The sequence below is a fragment of the Macrobrachium rosenbergii genome, chromosome 51 (genome assembly GCF_040412425.1).
Source record: "Macrobrachium rosenbergii isolate ZJJX-2024 chromosome 51, ASM4041242v1, whole genome shotgun sequence".
Classification (NCBI taxonomy): Eukaryota; Metazoa; Arthropoda; class Malacostraca; order Decapoda; family Palaemonidae; genus Macrobrachium; species Macrobrachium rosenbergii.
The window spans coordinates 54,836,402-54,854,403 of NC_089791.1; the positions used below are offsets into that span (position 1 = coordinate 54,836,402).

At 41.7% G+C, this 18,002-nt stretch overlaps 1 protein-coding gene across 2 annotated transcripts in view; it reads right to left on the reverse strand.

Annotated features, from left to right (window-relative positions):
- Ube4A (Ubiquitination factor E4A) overlaps positions 1 to 18,002 on the reverse strand; it is a 93,636-nt gene that overhangs the window by 2,519 nt on the left and 73,115 nt on the right. For both annotated transcript variants that reach the window (XM_067095563.1, XM_067095564.1), the window contains 5 exons: positions 17,637 to 17,840; positions 17,378 to 17,519; positions 14,278 to 14,379; positions 13,875 to 14,037; positions 12,351 to 12,526 (listed from right to left, as the gene is read on the reverse strand). In XM_067095563.1, the coding sequence (XP_066951664.1) occupies positions 12,351 to 12,526; positions 13,875 to 14,037; positions 14,278 to 14,379; positions 17,378 to 17,519; positions 17,637 to 17,840 (787 nt within the window). The remainder of the gene's footprint in view (positions 1 to 12,350; positions 12,527 to 13,874; positions 14,038 to 14,277; positions 14,380 to 17,377; positions 17,520 to 17,636; positions 17,841 to 18,002) is intronic.

Consider the following 18,002-nt stretch of genomic DNA (forward strand, 5'->3'; position numbering starts at 1 on the left):
TATTAATCCAAATTGAGCTAGGTTATAGATAGGCTATAGGCTACTCAGTCATCTAGAACACCTGCATGCACACCCATCCAGCATATGGTTTGCTAACCGTCCCTCTGCCAACTGGGAGAGGAAGGGTATAAAAGAGAAAGGAAAGAGGCCAGTCCCACATACAGCTCTCTTTTTGCAGCCGTACACCTAAGGTGAGATGCCACCTGTCCCTCAGGGGGAGCTGGGTGAGCTACATGACTACTGAGCAGCCACCACACAAACCAAGGAAAAGTGTCCAAGGATCTATGGGCAACTTCCCAAAGGTAAAAGGAGGTGAATGTGTTCTGTTGTGGTGTGGTGTATCTAGCAATACTGAATGCAACAGTGACAGCAAACACTGTCTGAAAACGTTCATATCAATGGAAAATTTTACATCTGATTTGTTGTTCCAAGTATTGTATTATTTCAAGATTATATTTTAATATTTACTGTATATTTTTCTACACAATATGCATTTTAATACTTTCCACTTAGCACTGAAATGGACAGTACATTAAGCTTCAGGCAGTCAGTCAAAAAACAGGATTGCAAGGATATTAATTATTTTTAATTGTTTCATAGATGCATTGTTTATATTTGCAGTTATACTGTATCATATACGTATGTTTGTGTTATTCACAGTTACCTAAAAGCTGCAGAGCTGTAAGTTGAAAATACACTCTTGCAGAAAAGAAACAATTTGTGTTTATGGATGTGTAGTCAACAAATTGGTCATGGTGCACATATCTAAAAATTAATTCCCTTTATAAGGCCTACATATAAAAATATTGTATTCTTAAGAATTAGCTCATGTGGAGGTTTAGAGGAGAACAAGATGACTCTTCTGAGAGTTTCTTCCCCACATTCATGTGAAAGAAGGTTTTGTAGTATATGGGTCCCTCTTCAGGGAATGTTTCCCGCCATCACGATTGTGCAGACGGTTGGCTGATACATCTGTGGGATGTCTGTAACAGGCCCCCTATTCACTTCTTGTGAACAGATGTGAACAGGATCATCAATATGTCCATGTCTCTGCGGGGCAGTGCCTCTGCTTTACATTCACATGGAGAGTTACCTGGCAAACGGGATCACTCTTGCGAGAGCATTTCTACCTCCACGGTCAGGCAAAGGGAGTAATTGTCCCCCAATCATGTTCGTGATATTGCAGCAATCTTACTGGAGTGGCCAACATCCATTTCCGGTAACAACTACATCCGAGTGAACAGGATTATTCTTCCAAACCTTTACGGCCATCATTGCATGAGCTGACGACCTTTCAAGGCTGTGTTCACCCTTGGGCTTCGACATTCTACAGGCAGGATAGGAATAGCTGTTCCTACTCAACTTTGGCACTCGAATCTCTTCCAGAGCTGGGGTACCTTTAGTTTCGACAGCACGGGCTTCTTCGGATCCCCGTACGTTTCCAACTGCAGTTAAAGTTTCTGTAGACCTCCAATCTTCCATTCCTCTTGGCGTGGGTGTCCTTATGGATGGCCATGCCTCTGACAGGCCCTATGGTTGTGCATCTTTGAGTGTTTTTTAATAAGACTTCCATGATTGGCCTCTAGGCCACAGCACATGCTTGGAAGGAGTCCTTTAAGGGCCGTAGATCCATGGATCGGGCCCTCCCCCTCAAGAAGGGACAGCCTCAGCCACGCTTGCATGATTGGGACCTTTCCCTTTGTATGAGAGATAACCCCGCTTTCTTCGAGAGCATGCAGTCGCAGTGTCTTCTTCTGCAGATGCTCTTCATATGATGAAGATTGAGGTCACAACCACGAAAGAGATGGACCGGTGGCCCTAAGGAAGAAAAAGTCACATCTCAGGGGTAGTCCCGGCCGCACTCAAGTGATCGGGACCATTCCCTTTGTACGAGATATGACCCCGGCCACGCAAATGTGGCCGGGACTGCTTCCCTCGTAGCAGCACTTTTCACGGCTGAGTGAATACAACCATTCTCCGGGACCTGTACGGGTGTCGTCTCCTCTTTCCACAGATCATCCGTGGTGTTCCTCTACCACTGAGTCTTCGGCCTTCAGCTTGGAAGTATACTACGTCTCCCTCTCTGGTTCGCTCAACCTCTCTCGATGACTCAGTTGCAACATCGACTGGAGTTGGTGTAAGTTATTGTGTCAAGCATTCGAGGCTTGTCAGTACCGATCCAAGAGTAAGCTAGGTAGGGACGTCGATGAAGTTCTTCAGTCCCTTTGGGACCACAGATGCAATCAAAGGTGCCCCTTTCAAACCCCTTCCCTTCCCAGAAGAGGAAGTAGGGTAAGAAGAAAGAAGATGCTAAGACGGTTTTCCTCCCCACGTGTGGCCGCTGGTGGAGTGCCCGTAGCCTTGAGCATCATGTTACGTTGGCTAAAACCTAGGTAATAGATGACCTTCGGTAGGATATCAACTTCCCTTCGAGTTCCTACCACTCCTCATCAACCATCCGATCCATGTCCACAAATTCATTTCGACTCACTAAAGAATCTTCCCCTGCGGGGGGAAAGTGAAGGTGATGGTGATGTCTCCAAACCTCCACGTGTAGCATTTAATACTTGACACTCACTCAGTCTGAGTAGAAGAGGCTCCAAGTCTATGTCCACGGACAGGGGAGAGCATAAGGAGGAAATGACAAAAACAATCAAGGAGAGTTGTTTCTTGTTCGTGGAACATTTGTAGAAAAGACATGGCCGTGTAGCATCTAGGCGGTCACACTTCTTCCGTGGAGAGCAAACCTTTGGCTTGAGACGTTCGGCATACTGCAACAACATCAAAAAGTTATGGCCGTGCAACGCTGTAGCATAGCAAAGCTTGCTTCTGCCTACCCAGCCCCTCTCTCTTTCCTCCTTGGTCATACAAAATGAAACAAAGACATAGATGTGCACCATTTGCATGGCCATGTATTCTTCCTTCCTTGGGGAGCATATCTTAGGCGTAGACATCTGGAAACTGGAGTGACATCAATGAAACAGCAACCAGGAACTGTTCCCCAAAGGAAACTTGCAGAGGAAGGGCAAGCAGAAGTACACTAGGAACTCTCATTCTGGTACTGAAGATATGCTTGGCTGTGCCCTGAAGGACAACAGAAGGAAAGAAATGTAGACAATCTGGGCGGGAGCTGCACTTTTGAAGACACCGCGGTCAAGGAGGTACGCCTGGGAAAAACACTACCATGGCATGCAGCAAAATTTTGAAGGGATGTTGCTCAGCTTCTATTGCCAACCAACATCAAATGCAGGGGAGTGAAGTAGCTCTTGAAGTTTTGACGACACACTGCAATGACACACACACACCCAAACCGATGTTGCCTGGCAGATTGCATGGCCGTGAATGATTTTTTATAAAGCAAACAGTCACAGCCATCCAAACGCAGCCAATAGCTGTCCCTCCAAAGGTGTCACCTTCCTTACAGCCACTGTGTATCCTTCCTCATGGCTGTGGCCTACCCATCGTCTCTTGAAGGACTGTAATGAAAACTTCATCAAGAATAGCTGTCTCGGGACCTCTCATCATTCAGAACAGGAACAAGGGGAAGAGGAGGGAGCATAGAAATGCCTGACTGGCCCCCCGAGATGGAGCAAGAACCGAAGACTGGGCTCCTATGGTATGGAGACAACTTGCCGGAACCGGTAAAATTGTCCAAGGGTTCTGCAAACATCAACCTCCGCTGCCTCCTTGTGCCAAAGGAGACGGAATTCCAAGCCCGAAGGCAAGCAGAAGCTCTCGTATGATGGGTTACAACACTCCCCACACTGTAGCAAGAGAACCCACCTCCATCTCCAGCCTCTCAAGCTCTACAACATCTGAAAGAACAAAACATTACAACATCCCCTGCTTGTTTCAGAGAGAAAATACTCGGAACAAACAGAGAAGAGATGTAAAACAAGGATGTTCGATAAAACAAAGTTGAGAAGGCGTCCAAAAATAGAAAAGGTTGGAGGCAAGAGGCAGTCCCTTTCTCCTTGGAAGCAAAATAGTATAAAAGATAAAACAGAATAAAAGAACAAACACCAAGGCTAAGACAAGAGTTGGGCTTGCAATATATCAAAAGCAAAACAAGTTAGAGAAGAGAGAATATCAAAGAGAAAGGCTCATACAGGCTAAAACTTAGGAACAACTACACAGCAAGAAAGAGTGAATATACAAATAGAGTAGAACATGTAAGGCTACAGTATTTCCAAATAAGCAAAATATCTCAAAACAACAATTATACTAAAAAACAAGAGAATAAAGAAGAATAAAGTCGAATAGCAGGCAGAAGAAGAGACACGTCTGTCTCAGACTACGGCCGAAAGGTAAAGTAAATGCATACTGACTGAATTACTTAGCTAAGACTTTCACTCCCTACGTCAGTTTGCCAAATTTGTGTAACCTCCTTGTTTTAAGCTAAACGGCCAGTTCCAGCTTGTGCTGAAAGTAAATCCCATATGTAAAGACCGAAGGTTTGTACGCATAAGTGTAGGAACAATTGCAGTTTCCAGAAGTAACTGAATGAATGCCTGTTGTATTTTTACTCCATTTCACTCTTGCACTGCATTTTTTTTTGTAAAGTTTTGGTAAACAACCCTTAATAAAATGATATTTTCATAATAAAATAAATTTTTTAACATACTTACATGAGTAGTTATATATATAAGCTTAAGTCCCTGATGTCACGGCAGAATTTCAAAAACTTCGCGACAATCGCGATCGGTGATCAGGTGATCACCTGTGCACCCTCTACCCAGGTACCTGGAACCATTCAACTATTCCTCAGATCTTCCATGCCCCTAGTCTCTAGAGGAGGAGGGTGGGAATTTAATTATATATAACTACCATGTAAGTATGTTAAAAATTTGTATTTTAATGAAAATATTTTCAAACATCTAACTTACCTGGTAGTTATATCTGATATATAGCTGATTGACACCTTTGGTGGAGGGTCAGAACAGCTAACATCGTTGGAATTATAATATAATTAAAGTTGCAAAAACAACTCTCTAGGTTCCCTACCTGTTAAGAAAGCTGACTTCAATGTTTTCCTGCCTCATTATGTCTGCATTCCTTAAAAGTCAGCGATCCACAGGGGCTGAAAATCTCTAGGGCTGTCAACGATGTATAACCTCTATGTGACTAGACCTCCTCTCAATACCCTTGTTCGGGCACTATCAAGGAACAAAACGACCACCTGACTAAAAACCCAAATAAACACACAATATCTAAAACTCTCAACCCAATGATTGCAGAAGACTGCGTCCAGCCTTCATAAACAACCATAAAAATTCTCAATTCCAAGGTAAGAAAAAGATTGGTTTATGGGATTGTAGGGGTATTCCCCTCCCACTACTGAATTAGATGCTATAAAATAGGACCCAGCGTATAGCAGTCTTAGTATAATGTTTGGACTTGTTTTTTTAGTGAGGGCAAAATATGACTTGCTTCTCCAGAAGGTCATGTCCAAGATACTCTGCAGGGACCTGTTCTGTTTAAATGCTACAGAGTTGCTACTGCCCTGACCTCGTGCGTCTTCACTTTCAGAATCTTGTGGTCCATCTCGCTACATTCCATATGTGCTTCTTTTATCAACTGTCTGATAAAATAAGACAGAGCATTCTTCGACATCTGCACAGAGGGCTTTTTGACTGAGCACCAAAGCCCTTCTGAATTTCCTCTTAAGTCCTTTGTCCTATCCAGGTAGTGCCTTAGAGCTCTTACTGGGCATAGGACTCTCTCTCTCTCCTCCCCTGTGATGTCCGTTAGATTCGAAATCTCGAGCACTCTGGGCCAGGGTTGTGATGAGCGTTCATTTTTGCAAGGAATCCCTGGTTGCAGTGAGCAGATTGCCTTGCCTTGTCTAAAAGCCTATATTCTTGCTGAAGGCATGTATCTCACTAACTCTTTTTCGCTGTTGCTAAACTAACCAAGAAAAGAGTTTTCATGGTGAGTCCTTTAAAGATGCTCTATGTGAAGAATCGTCTAGGTTCCATGCTGGTGAGTTCTCTACTCTCTTCTTGGGAAGTTTCGAAGGATCTGAGTAGGTCCTGGAGATCCTTATTGTTTGACAGGTCAAGTTTCTATGTCTAAAAACTGCTGCCAGCATGCTCCTATACCCCTTAATGGTAGAGGTAGAAAAATTAAGCTTCCTCTTAAGGTGTAGCAGGAAGTCTGCTATTTGGGTTACAGAGGTACTGGAAGAGGACACATGGTTGTTCTTGCACCATCCTCTAAATACCTCCCACTTGGATTGGTATACCTTAATGGTGGATGACCTCCTTGCTCTTGCGATAGCGCCAGCTGCCTCCTTGAAAAACCTCTAGCTCTTGTGAGTTTTTCACGATAGTCTGAAAAGCAGTTACTTGTAGCGCTTGGAGGTTTTAGTGATATCTTTCCAAGTGGGGTTGTTTGAGTAGATCTGGTCTCTGAGGTAGGCTCCTCCCGGGATGTCACCATCCATTCCAGTACCTCTGTGAACCAATCTCTTGTCGGCCAAGGGCCACAAGAGGTCATTAATGGTCCCCTCGTGTGACAAATTTTGCAGTACCCTGTGTTTATTATCTTGAAAGGAAATGCATACACGTCAAGTTGGACCAGTCCATCAGGAGCAGCGTCTATGTATGTTGCCTCGGGATCTGGTGCGGAGAGAGCAGTAAGTTTCCAGCCTCTTCGTTTGCACTGTGGCGAAGAGATCTGTGCCTGGACGTCCCCAAAGTATACATGCTTCTGCAGGCGTCTTGATGTAGCGTCCATTCTGTTGAGAGGACTTGATTTTTCCTGCTCAGAATGTCTGCCCTCACATTTCTCCCTTGGATAAAATCGGGTTACTAGTTTTGACATTCTTCTCCTTTGCCCAGAGAAGAAGTTCTCTTGCTGTCTCATAGAGACCTGGAGTGAGTGCCCCCTTGTTTGCTGATGTAGGCCAGCACTGTCGTGTTGTCGGCGTTGACCTGCACCTCTCTGTTCTCCACTATGTGTTCCAAACTCCTGAGAGCTAGAAGGATTGCAGTTAGTTCCTTCTGGTTGATGTGCCACTTCTCCTGCTCTCTGGTCCAGGAGCCCCGAAGGCGACTTCCTTCCTGTGTTGCTCCCCATCCTGATTCCGATGCATCGGAGAACAACACTAGGTCTGGGTTCCTCTGATGTTAAAAAGCCCTCCTGGAGCTTGGCGGAGTCGTTCCACCACTCATCTGGCCTTATTGGTTCGAAATGGGGATGCACTTGGTCTCAGTTCTATTTCCTTGTTCAGTTCTGATTTAGATGAAACTGAAGGGCATAGATTCAGCCTTCCCAAGGAGACAAACTGTTCTAGCGAGAAAGGGTCCCCAGCAGACTCATCCATTCCCTGCATGAGCATGTCTGTCTCTTTAGAAAATCCTGAAGTTTTCCTAAGGCTTGTTCAAGTCCTTGCTACAGCCCAGAAAAGCCCGAAAATCCTGACTCTGAATCTTCATCCCAAGGTACAGAACCTCTTGGGATGGAATCAGCTGAATTTCTCTCTGTTTATCAGCAGACCCTAATTCCTCCGATAACTGTATGCGTGGTCTGAAGATCCTCCAGGCAGCGTGTGCGGGGAAGGAGCTCTGAGAACCAGTCGTCTAAGTACAAGAGATTCTGATGCCTCTCGTGTGAAGAAAACCTGCTACATTGGTCATCAGCCTTGTGAAAATCTGTGGAGCGGTGCTTGTAGGCGAAACAGAGAGCCGAAACTGGAATACTTTTCCTTGGGCCCGAGACCTCAGATATTTCTTGGGCTCGGGTGTATGGGGATGTGAAAGTACACATCCTGGAGGTCCAGTGAGACCATCCAGTCGTGCTGTCTGACTGCTGCCAGAACCAATTTTTGTCTTTCCATTGTGAACTTTGTTTTCTGCACAAAAACGTTGAGTGCACTCCCGTCTGCAACTGGTCTCCAACCTCCCGAGCTTTTGGGGACCAGGAATAACCGGTTGTAAAATCCTGGGGATTCCAGATCTTGAACCCTCTCTATGGCCTCCTTTTGCAACATCATAGACACTTGTTGTTGTAGAGCCTCTGCCTTGGTTTCTGTCATTGTATTTGGCTGAAAGGTCTATTGGTCTTGCTGCTGCCAGAGGGGGTCTCCTCAGGAAAGGGATCCTGTACCCTTCTTTGAGTAACTGAATGGACCATAGGTCCACTCCTCTTTCTCCCACACTTGCCAGAAGTTGGTCAGTCTGGCTCCTACACGCTGTCTGAAGGTGCTTCACTTCAGACTCTGGCTCTTCCTTGCCTGGAGCCTCTCTTTGTTGTTCTTTTACCAGTCTCATATTTCCTCTACTGTTGGATTTTCCACGAAGGGCTGGAGTCACTGGGCTTCTCCTTTATGCTTCTGCGTGACAAAGCTCATTGGTAGGACTTTCCTCTGTCTTAGTTATTAGATCTTGTGTGGCCTTTTGTGCTAAGACCAAAGTAATGTCTTTAACTATTTCCTGCAGGAACAGATGTGAAGATAGCAGAGCATAAAGAAGTTCCGACTTCTGAATGGGCGTGACCCCATTAGAACAGAAAAAAGAACAAAGATGGGCTCTTTTCTTCAAGATGCCTGCTGAAAAAGAGCAGCTAGTTCGTTGGCACCATCTCTGATTGCCTTATCCATACAGGACATGAGGTGATAAGCTCCTCTGTGCAGTGTTCTTAAAGTCTTCCGTCTTCCTCCCAAGGCTCCCAGGGTCCAGTCCAAGATTAAAGACCTCAAAGGCCCTGAAGATGCCCGCGAGGAGTGGTCCATCTCCGATGGAGACCAAAAACACTTTCGCCTTTCCCATGGCTCTGTGGCGTGGCGTCAACTCCCCTGGGATGACAGGTATCCCAGGCAAGAGCTTCTCAGTCTCGTACCAAATGCTCGATCTGGACTAGTCTGGCCAGGGGAAAGAAACATGGATTTCCTTGATCCTTCTTAGTGGCCATCAATCCTGCATGGTCTTCAATGCTCGTTTGGAAAGCGGGAACATAATCATCTTCATAAACACTGCCTTCTTCAAAGTCTTCCTTAAAGTAAATTGAGAAGGAGGAGATCGAGGGCAGCTGGCACAAAGTTCTCCGGAAAAAGTTCGTAAACACTGACATCAGTTTCTTTAAGTCTGACGGGGGTGTTTCTCTTAATGTTTCTCTTCGGCCGGTAACTTCGTCACAAATGAATGTCTGGAGAAGGAGGAGGATATCGTCCACCTCATCCGACTGTTTGGCGTTACCGAAGTGGCGGCGTCTCACTTACTGGATGCCGTGTATCCGAGCTGTCAGGCGTTCGGCTATATCGTCCTGGCGTCCAGCCTTCCGGGCGCTTGACATCCTGGCGTCCATTCCCGTGACGCCCTACTGTTTTGACACTTGTGGTGTTCCGTTTCTGGGCGGCTGGCGCCAGTGATCCCGCGTCCAGAGTTACCTCTGCGATCCTGGCGTCTAAACTCCTGAAGCTTGGCGTTTTGGTGCTCTAATGCTGGGCATCTTGGCGCCCATCCCTCCTGAGCTACCTCCACGTCTTGGCTTCCAACATCTTGGCGCCCGGCGTCAATGCCCTTGACTCTTGTCGTCTTGGCGTCCAGTTCCTTGGCGCTTGCCGTCATGGTGTTTCACTCCCTAGACACTTGAGCGCCAGTGCATCCAGCGTCTAGAGTTTCATTTTCACTACGTTCAGCGTCTTGAACATCTGGGCGTCTGAAGAAAGCTTTAGCTGGACGTCTGCTATCCTTCTTCTCTCTGCCTGGTTGCCACTTGCTATGCAGAAGACAAAGTCTGCTGCATATCTTGCAGTAAACTATCTCTGGGGCTTCCTGCTGCTGGGGATAGGCTGGGAAGCCTCAACTACGTGAATTACTTCCTCCTCATCGTCTAGAATGGATTGTGGTGAGGTTCAGCAGGCAGTACAAATCCGAAGGAGGAGGAGGAGCATGTTCGGAAGGCAGCAATGCGTCCACCACACTCTTGCTGCCTGGCGTCCTGACTGAACAGGGACTGTCTACGTTTGCTCTTAGCAGGAGAGCTACCCTCGGAGCTAGAAGGGAGCGGCTCCCGGGCTGCTCCAGTGGCTACAACCTGGAGCCTGTGAAGTCTCATCATGGCGTCCCTCAATGGGGAACTTCCTCTTGAGAGGTCTTACTCTGGATGCGATGATGCCAGCCCGTCTGGGGACTGCGTCATCGAAGACGAAGAGTACAACATTATCTGCCTCTCCTATGGCGGTGAGCATCTGGGAAGTGTCAACAGGGCGGCTCGAGGGGCGACCGGCAGGAGCTAAAACCTCTCGCCTCCCTTAAGCCTGTCGACTTTCCTTCTCCCAGGGTTGGGGAGCTTGGAAGAGGTCTAGGGCTAGGAGCATTACAGGTCCGAGCAGTCGCACCCTCCACTGCACTTGCACTAACAACGGCACTAACAATTGTACTTTTAGATCTCTCATTTATCGACCACATATTATCCCTGTCATCTGTGAGGGATTTTACCTGTTATTTGGGGCCTGAATGGCCGCCATCATATCTTTAAGTGTTGGGTCTTTACCTGTTTCAGTAGGGGGTTCAGAGACTACCACTACGGGAGAAGGATCAATAGGGTAGTTAGCAAGGGCAAAGAATTAACTATTCCTGGCTATCCCTAGAAGAGCGAGACATAGTACTCTTGGCTCTTCTGATCAGGTCCCTTTCAAGCTTTCTCACATACTGACTATAATCAATCCATTCCCATTCAGATAGACCCAAACATTCATCACATCTGTATCGTCCAATTCACAACTTTACCCCTACACTTCACACATACTGAGTGGGGATCCAGGAGGCTTTAGCAAAGCCGGGTCTTACATCCTCACACACATTCTCACACTCGAAGAGTCAGACATGTTGTAAGAAAATTCCAAAGAGAGATCAAAACAAGCAAAGGGTCAAACCAATCAAAATCTAAAAGGGTCATTCTAAAAGCAAATCCAGAAACGAGCGAAAGCCAAAGTGTACTTCACCAAAATAAGCTGCGAAAAACATGGGCTACGAGCGAAATTCCAACGATGTTACCCGACGCGACAGGGAAGATCTGAGGAATAGTTGGAATGGTTCCAGGTACTTGGGTAGAGGCGCGCAGGTGGATCACCTGACTACCGATCAGCGATTGCCCTTGAGTTTTGAAATTCTGCCGTGATGTCAGGGACTTAAGCTATATATATAACTACCAGGTAAGTTAGATGTTTAAAAATTATTAATATAACTGTGGTAATCAGTAATTATACTGCATTATGTATCTACCAAAGGTGTTAACCAATAATATACAATTATTGCCTAAACTCAAGAAGTGTTTTGATGTCCACGCCAAATACATAGAAATGTTTGTAGAAATGTTTGTGGAATATTAAAGTTAAAGTCCTATACACACACACATACACACACAAAGGTTTGGAATGTATATTAGAATTTTAATATGGAGATACTGTATGATAATTAAGTACAAAACAGTAGCTACTTGCTCAATATAAAACCAGCAAAGAAATGCACATTCACAACAGCATGAGGTGTATACACTACTTTTTTTATATTTTATTAGAGCATTTAACTGCTTATAAGACCTTCATCAAAACTTGCAGCAGAATAACAGTACAGAAATACCTCAATCTTACAAGTTTCGGGTTGCACAAATTCACAGACACGCAAACTTTTCATTGGAACCTAACTACAGTAATTGGCATATGTGATTTTTTCACAGACACGCGATATTTGCAAAATCCCCAAGAAACCCTGCAGAAGTGGTTATGTTTAATTTCTGATACAATTTACAAGTTTTCATGCTTTTATGTATAAAACTGGTACTAAAAATCTGAATTATTTTTATTTTTGTACACATACTGTATGATACTAAAATCACAAAACAACTGTCGATGTAATGAAATATGAATTACAGTATGGTATTAAGCTAACTTTTCATGAAATTAAAGTGCTTTGGGCGCAAGACTGTCATATTTAGGGTTTAAACTTTAGGAATAAGCATTTACTGTAATTATTAGCATTTTCAGTCACCGTACCAAATTTACTCGAATCCTCGCCTTACACGAGGGGTTCTGGAACCTAACCTCGCATAAGTTTGAGGTATTACTGTACATAATAAGAGAGGTCTTGGTTATATGATATATTTTGTTGCTGGGAGAAAAGATGTATAATTACTCTGGATGAGTGTCCCAGCCTTAATAAGTCCCCTACAATTAAAAAAGTCACTGATGCTATACGTTATACAAGGTTTGTCTATACGTACTAGGTTGTGGGACATATAACAACGGTTTAGTACTGTAACAGGTAAATCTTATATCTAAAAGTTTTACCCATGAATACTAATTTACTAATGATTAATTTGGAAGAATCACTACAAATTTGCCATACCTTTGAAGATGGAAGTATGACCGGGTCTGTCATAAGGTGAGACATAATAGGATCTAAAAACTCATCTGGAGCACAGGCAGCTAAATCATCTTCCTCAGCACGCACCTTCCCAGCTTCTTCAACTTTTAAGGCAACTGCTTCTATTTCCTCTGCTAGAACTCCTCGTTTGATGCGTACTGGGTATTGTAAGAACAAGAAAAAACTACCTGTAGTTATAAGTGAATAAGTAAAATACATTTTAATGCAACTTTCTCTTTAAATACTCACTGCTCAGGCCACATAAATTATTTTGAATTCCATGGATAAAGGTCAATATGTTATCTATCAAAAAGTAACATGTTATTCTTCAACACCATAATATTTACTCTCAAGGAAAACTAGCAGGACATATAACATATATAATATAAATTTTCATAATAAATTTATTACTTGGATTATCTACTGTTAAAGATAGCCTATATTAAGCTATCTTCAACAGTAGGTAAGATTCATCCCCAATAATGGAAATCTAAAAATTACACAGTAACTTTTCACCTATTCATCTGAACAATAATAATAATAATATTCACATCATCATTTTCAGTACTTCAACAGACAGTGTATATAAAAGTTAACTTCACTAAGAGAAACAAGCCTAAATATTAGATCATCCACATAGTCTAACCAAACTGTGTTCCCCAAAATGGGTGACTTATTCTTTGCTCTTTTTTTCTTTTGCACAACTGACAGTAAGTCTGCAGTCCTCCTACACAAATTTCTTGCCACCCTTTTCACATCTTTCTGGACAATAATTGTGTGACACAGGCTGTATTCTCATGACACCATACATAATTCTTGTTTCACAACTTCCTTTTGAATCATAGATCCTGAAATCCTGTACATACAACTTTGGTTCTTTTAATTTAAGCATTGATCTTATAAAGCTTTGATATCATGAACTTTGATAATAACAGTATTGTATTTACAATGACTGTTGCATACATTAAGGTCTGCTTACAAGAATGTACATTCTATGCTTAACTTCCTTGGATATCCTTGGACACTTGGAGGGAATAATACTCTACTTTTAATGTCTAATAAGTTCGTTTATGCCAACATGGCATATACTGTGCATAGGCAGTAGGTGAATAGATAGCAAGAGAGCAACAAAACTCAGTACAGTAGTAGTAAGTTCAGAACCAACTTTACTTCTCTGATAATCATAAAAGGTATTTAATTTAATTTCTATTACTACAGACTAATTATATAATGGGGATTTTACTGTGTACCTACTGGTTTATAATCACTGGAGTTAGACTATGAAGTCAATGTGAAAACTTCACATCATAAAGAGGCAACATTTGAAAGGGTGAATAATTGTGATTAGTAGTATCACTCATCAGCAAGAATAAAATGAAGTAGTGCTTCACAGAGTGAATTATTGGCATCCTCTTTTTTTTACTAATGGGTAGCATTGTGTACTTTTTTTTTTTACTAAGGATATATATTTATGTATTAATATTAATAAAGCCTAAGATAACACACCTAATACATCATGAGCTTGGGAGAACAGCTGTGGAGTGTATGATCTTCCATCTGCAGAAACAGCACTGCAAAATGCTTCATCACTATAAAGATGAGTGTAGATGGTACAAATGTCAGATACTATTTCAGCAGGTCTAAACTCGTACTTCTCCATGTCACGGACCTACAGAATATTCAGAAGGAAGCAGATATGTACAGCATAATGTTAGTTAGGAAAAATTATATTTTTACTTAAATAAATAAAAAGCTGAATGTTCATGAGAACTAGATAAAAATTGTTTGCAGCCAATAAAAACCTTGAACTACAAAGTTCTGATACAAAAATATTTCATTATATACATATACTGTATACTATAATTTGTCAAAAGAAAAGAAAAAATGGTAATACAACAAACAGGTTTACCTTTAAGTTACGTTGCTTATGGCCAACTAATGTAGATAAAAAGTAATTCAACATTGCAGCAATTCTGTCCACTAATGTGCCGTGAGTGAAAAACTGAGGAATCTGAAAAGATTATAATCATTCCTAAGTTCCAGACTAACTATAATAACCAAAAAGATACCTTACCTTACAAACTCCAGTATTTTACATCATACACTCCACTATTTCAATATAATTACAGTTTTAAGGAATTCTCATATAATGCTCTGAAGTTCTTGTAACCATTTCAAAATAGGATTACCATTAAGTGTAGTATTTCTTGTTTATGTTATGTTTGACATGATTTCACGATTGGCTAACCATTCATTTGTAACTGTCACTGTTTCATTTTTGCATTTATTCAGAAGGTGAATAGTTTTATTTCTAGAGATAACCAACAATAGATGTATTTTATTCAAATAAGTGCTTATGTCAAGACCATTACCCTATGAATTCTGAAACCAGTTTAAACAAAGAAATCAATCGCGACAAGACTATTAAACGCTTCTGGTCCTAGTCTGTAGGTTATTTATGATGAACACAAGAATGATGAAAAAAATTGATGGTTTCTTTCTGACCTAGTTGGGGGTAGTGCCATCAGTGCACCTCCTAAGCATTGCTCAAGGTTCTTTGCAGTGTCCTTTTGGCCCCTGCTACAACCCCTTTCATTTCTTTAACTATACCTCCATTCGTATTCTCTTTCTTCCTTCTTACTTTCCATCCTCTCTTACAACTGTTTCAACATTATTTTCAGTGCTGAATGACCTCTGGCCTAAATTTTATATTCCAGTTCCAATTATATTCCAAACTAGTTGTCAAAACTTCAAGCTTGACTTGCTCAAACTTTCACCTCTCATTTAAGAACAAATCATTTAGGACAGCACTACAGTATAAAAATCTGGAAACTGATTTTGTAGTCAAATTAAAACATAGTAAATGTTTTATGTCAGCCTCTCCCTCTCTGGAATTGGACATAAAATTAATCATCTTCAGTTTCTCTCCTTTGTCTTGTGCACTTTCTGCATGAAACCCTTTTTCAATGATTTCCTGTGCCTTCCTACAGGCATACATCCTTGTACTACCACCTTATCTACTGTTTTTCTGACTAACTGTTTCTCATCCTTTCTCATGTGTCTAAACCATCTCAATCTGTAAGATCTTGGTCTATTTTCCATCTGCTGGTAACCAAGATTACTTCCCTATTCACATGATCTCCCCACTGTATTCTGGCCATGAATTAACTTTCTCAGTCTTACTTTCCATATTTAATTCCACTTTCTTTGTTGGTTCCCACATTTCAACTGCAAAGAGTAATAAAGACCTTATATAACCATCATATGTCTTTGCTGTATCTGCTAGTGGTATATCTTTATTTATCATTAGTCTAGTAGTTTAGTCTTTCTGTTCTATTCAAACTGAAGGTACTCATAAATATCAGATTTGGTTCCTAAATATTATACTGCAAAAGTATCATCTATCTTGGGAGCAATGATTAATTCTTACTCATAAATATTAACAGATTTGGTTCCTAAATATAACACTACAAAAGTATCACCTATCTTTAGAGCAATGATAAATTCTTAGCCAAGTAGCATGGGAAAAAACTTAAAACTTAATACATTCCACCCATGTTTTTATGTATACTAATTTTTCTCAAAACATATCCAGAACTGATTTTGATTACACTTGGTGAAAGTATTTGTCTGGTGACTCCCTCTAATGATAAACTTTTGGAGGGTATCAAAAATGAATTGGCATGATTTCTATGGCAAAAATTGCCAAACTTTCATCCACATTCATCGAACTTTAGTCATCTGGAGGTTTAAGAGTCACTAGTGAGTGGCAAGGCAAATGACAGGCAACTGAACTAGCATACAATGTCCTAGAGACCAAATATACACATGATCAGTTCACAATCCCCTCCCTAATCAAGCTAGGACCATGGAGAACCATGCAGTGGCTGCTGATGACCCAGCAAGGAGACCTATGGGATCCCCAAAGCTCCCCTACCCCTTTCACAGAGATGATATGGTTAGGTTTTTCTAGTGAATATCAAAACATGACCAGGGCTTAAGCTTGGGACTGCCACACCATGAAGCAGGCAAAATAAAAAAAGCTACCATATTCATTGGGCTATCACTTAGTGAATATCAAGTTTCATCCAAATCCACTCATTAGTTTCATGAAAACCAGCCAACTGAGACAATATGAACAAGAGTAACAACTGCCTTGATAAAGCCAATTACTTTAAAGGTTTAAAGGTTACTCAAGAGCAGCAGAAGTAGAGAACAGGCCATTGTAATGTTGCACAATGTCCTCGAGACTGAACATACATAAATATGACTGGTGCAAAAGCACCTCTCTACTCCAGCTTGGACAAGGAAGAACCAGGCAGTAGCTGGTGATGACTCAACAGATAGGAATCCCTGGCTCATGGAGACAGTAAGATCATGTTGCCAGTGAAATTTATTAAGCCAAGATCAGGACTTGAACTCAGTATTATGACACTGTGAGGTCCTGGCAAAACCACTGAGCTATCACAGCTGCCCAATGTAAGTCATGAAGCAAGGTAAGTAATCTACCCTAAATGATCAATGAATTAACTTTTCCTTGAAGCACAGTTGACAACTTGGCTATGATTTAATATTGTAAAATGGTAATCACCACTGCCTCATTGGAATTGGATAGATGCATTATGGCATACTGAAAATTAATAAAATTATAACCAAAAATGCTTGGTTTGCACAATTTAAAGTTAAAAGTGACAAGTGCCCACAAATCAAATAGCCAAATAAACAAAAAAAGAGAGACAACAGAAAATGCCTTGAAATGACATCAACTCTAAACAAAAAAAAGAGAGGCAACATAGCATACATTGAAATGACACCAAACCATTATTTAGTTTATCTTAAGTGATTCAGTATGTAATCTGGCAGGGCTCCTGGACTGACAGCTCTCAATTTTATTTTGAATCTATGGTAAGTTTTTAATGGGGAAAGTGGTCTCTCAAGCCTATAGCTTCATCCAAAAGGCCTCTTCCAGAGAAGGCTGACAAACCTTAAAAAAAGAAGTCATGACATACCTCTTTTGTAAGCATACTTAGTGTCTGAATTGTACTTGAGCCAAGCATGTTATGGAAACGTGCCAATGCAGATGTCTGTTGGAAACTCTGTTCTCTCTCAGCCCGCTGCTGTGCTGGCAAAGATGTCCAAGTTCCATTATCTCTGGAAGATAAATATTCTCAATGTATTCATCATATCACAAGTCTTCCCTACATTTATACACAAAACACATTCAGCTGCACACAATGCTGATATAAAGAGATCAGATATAGTAGTTACCTTTCGATCTGACTTTCTCGCAACTGTGACATATAAGACAACCCTTCATCCAAAAGGAAAATAGCATCATTTATGAGAAGATTAATGAAGCGAAGGAAAAGAGGTGGTTTTGCTGATTCCATGCTTGCTAGAGCTTGACCAGCCAAAAGTTTGAAACTCTTCTTGTGCCTTGGTGATTCCCAAAGGTATTTCATGACTTCGTACCTGAAGTAAAGAAAAATATAGTGTAATGCAATTTATAATTACAAGATGTTGGCTTCAGTCATAATACGAATGAAAACTGCAAGTAACATGAGGTATAAGAATTTACAAAGTACAAGGCTATAGCTATTCTTGCTAATACAAAATACAGTTCAGAGAATTGAA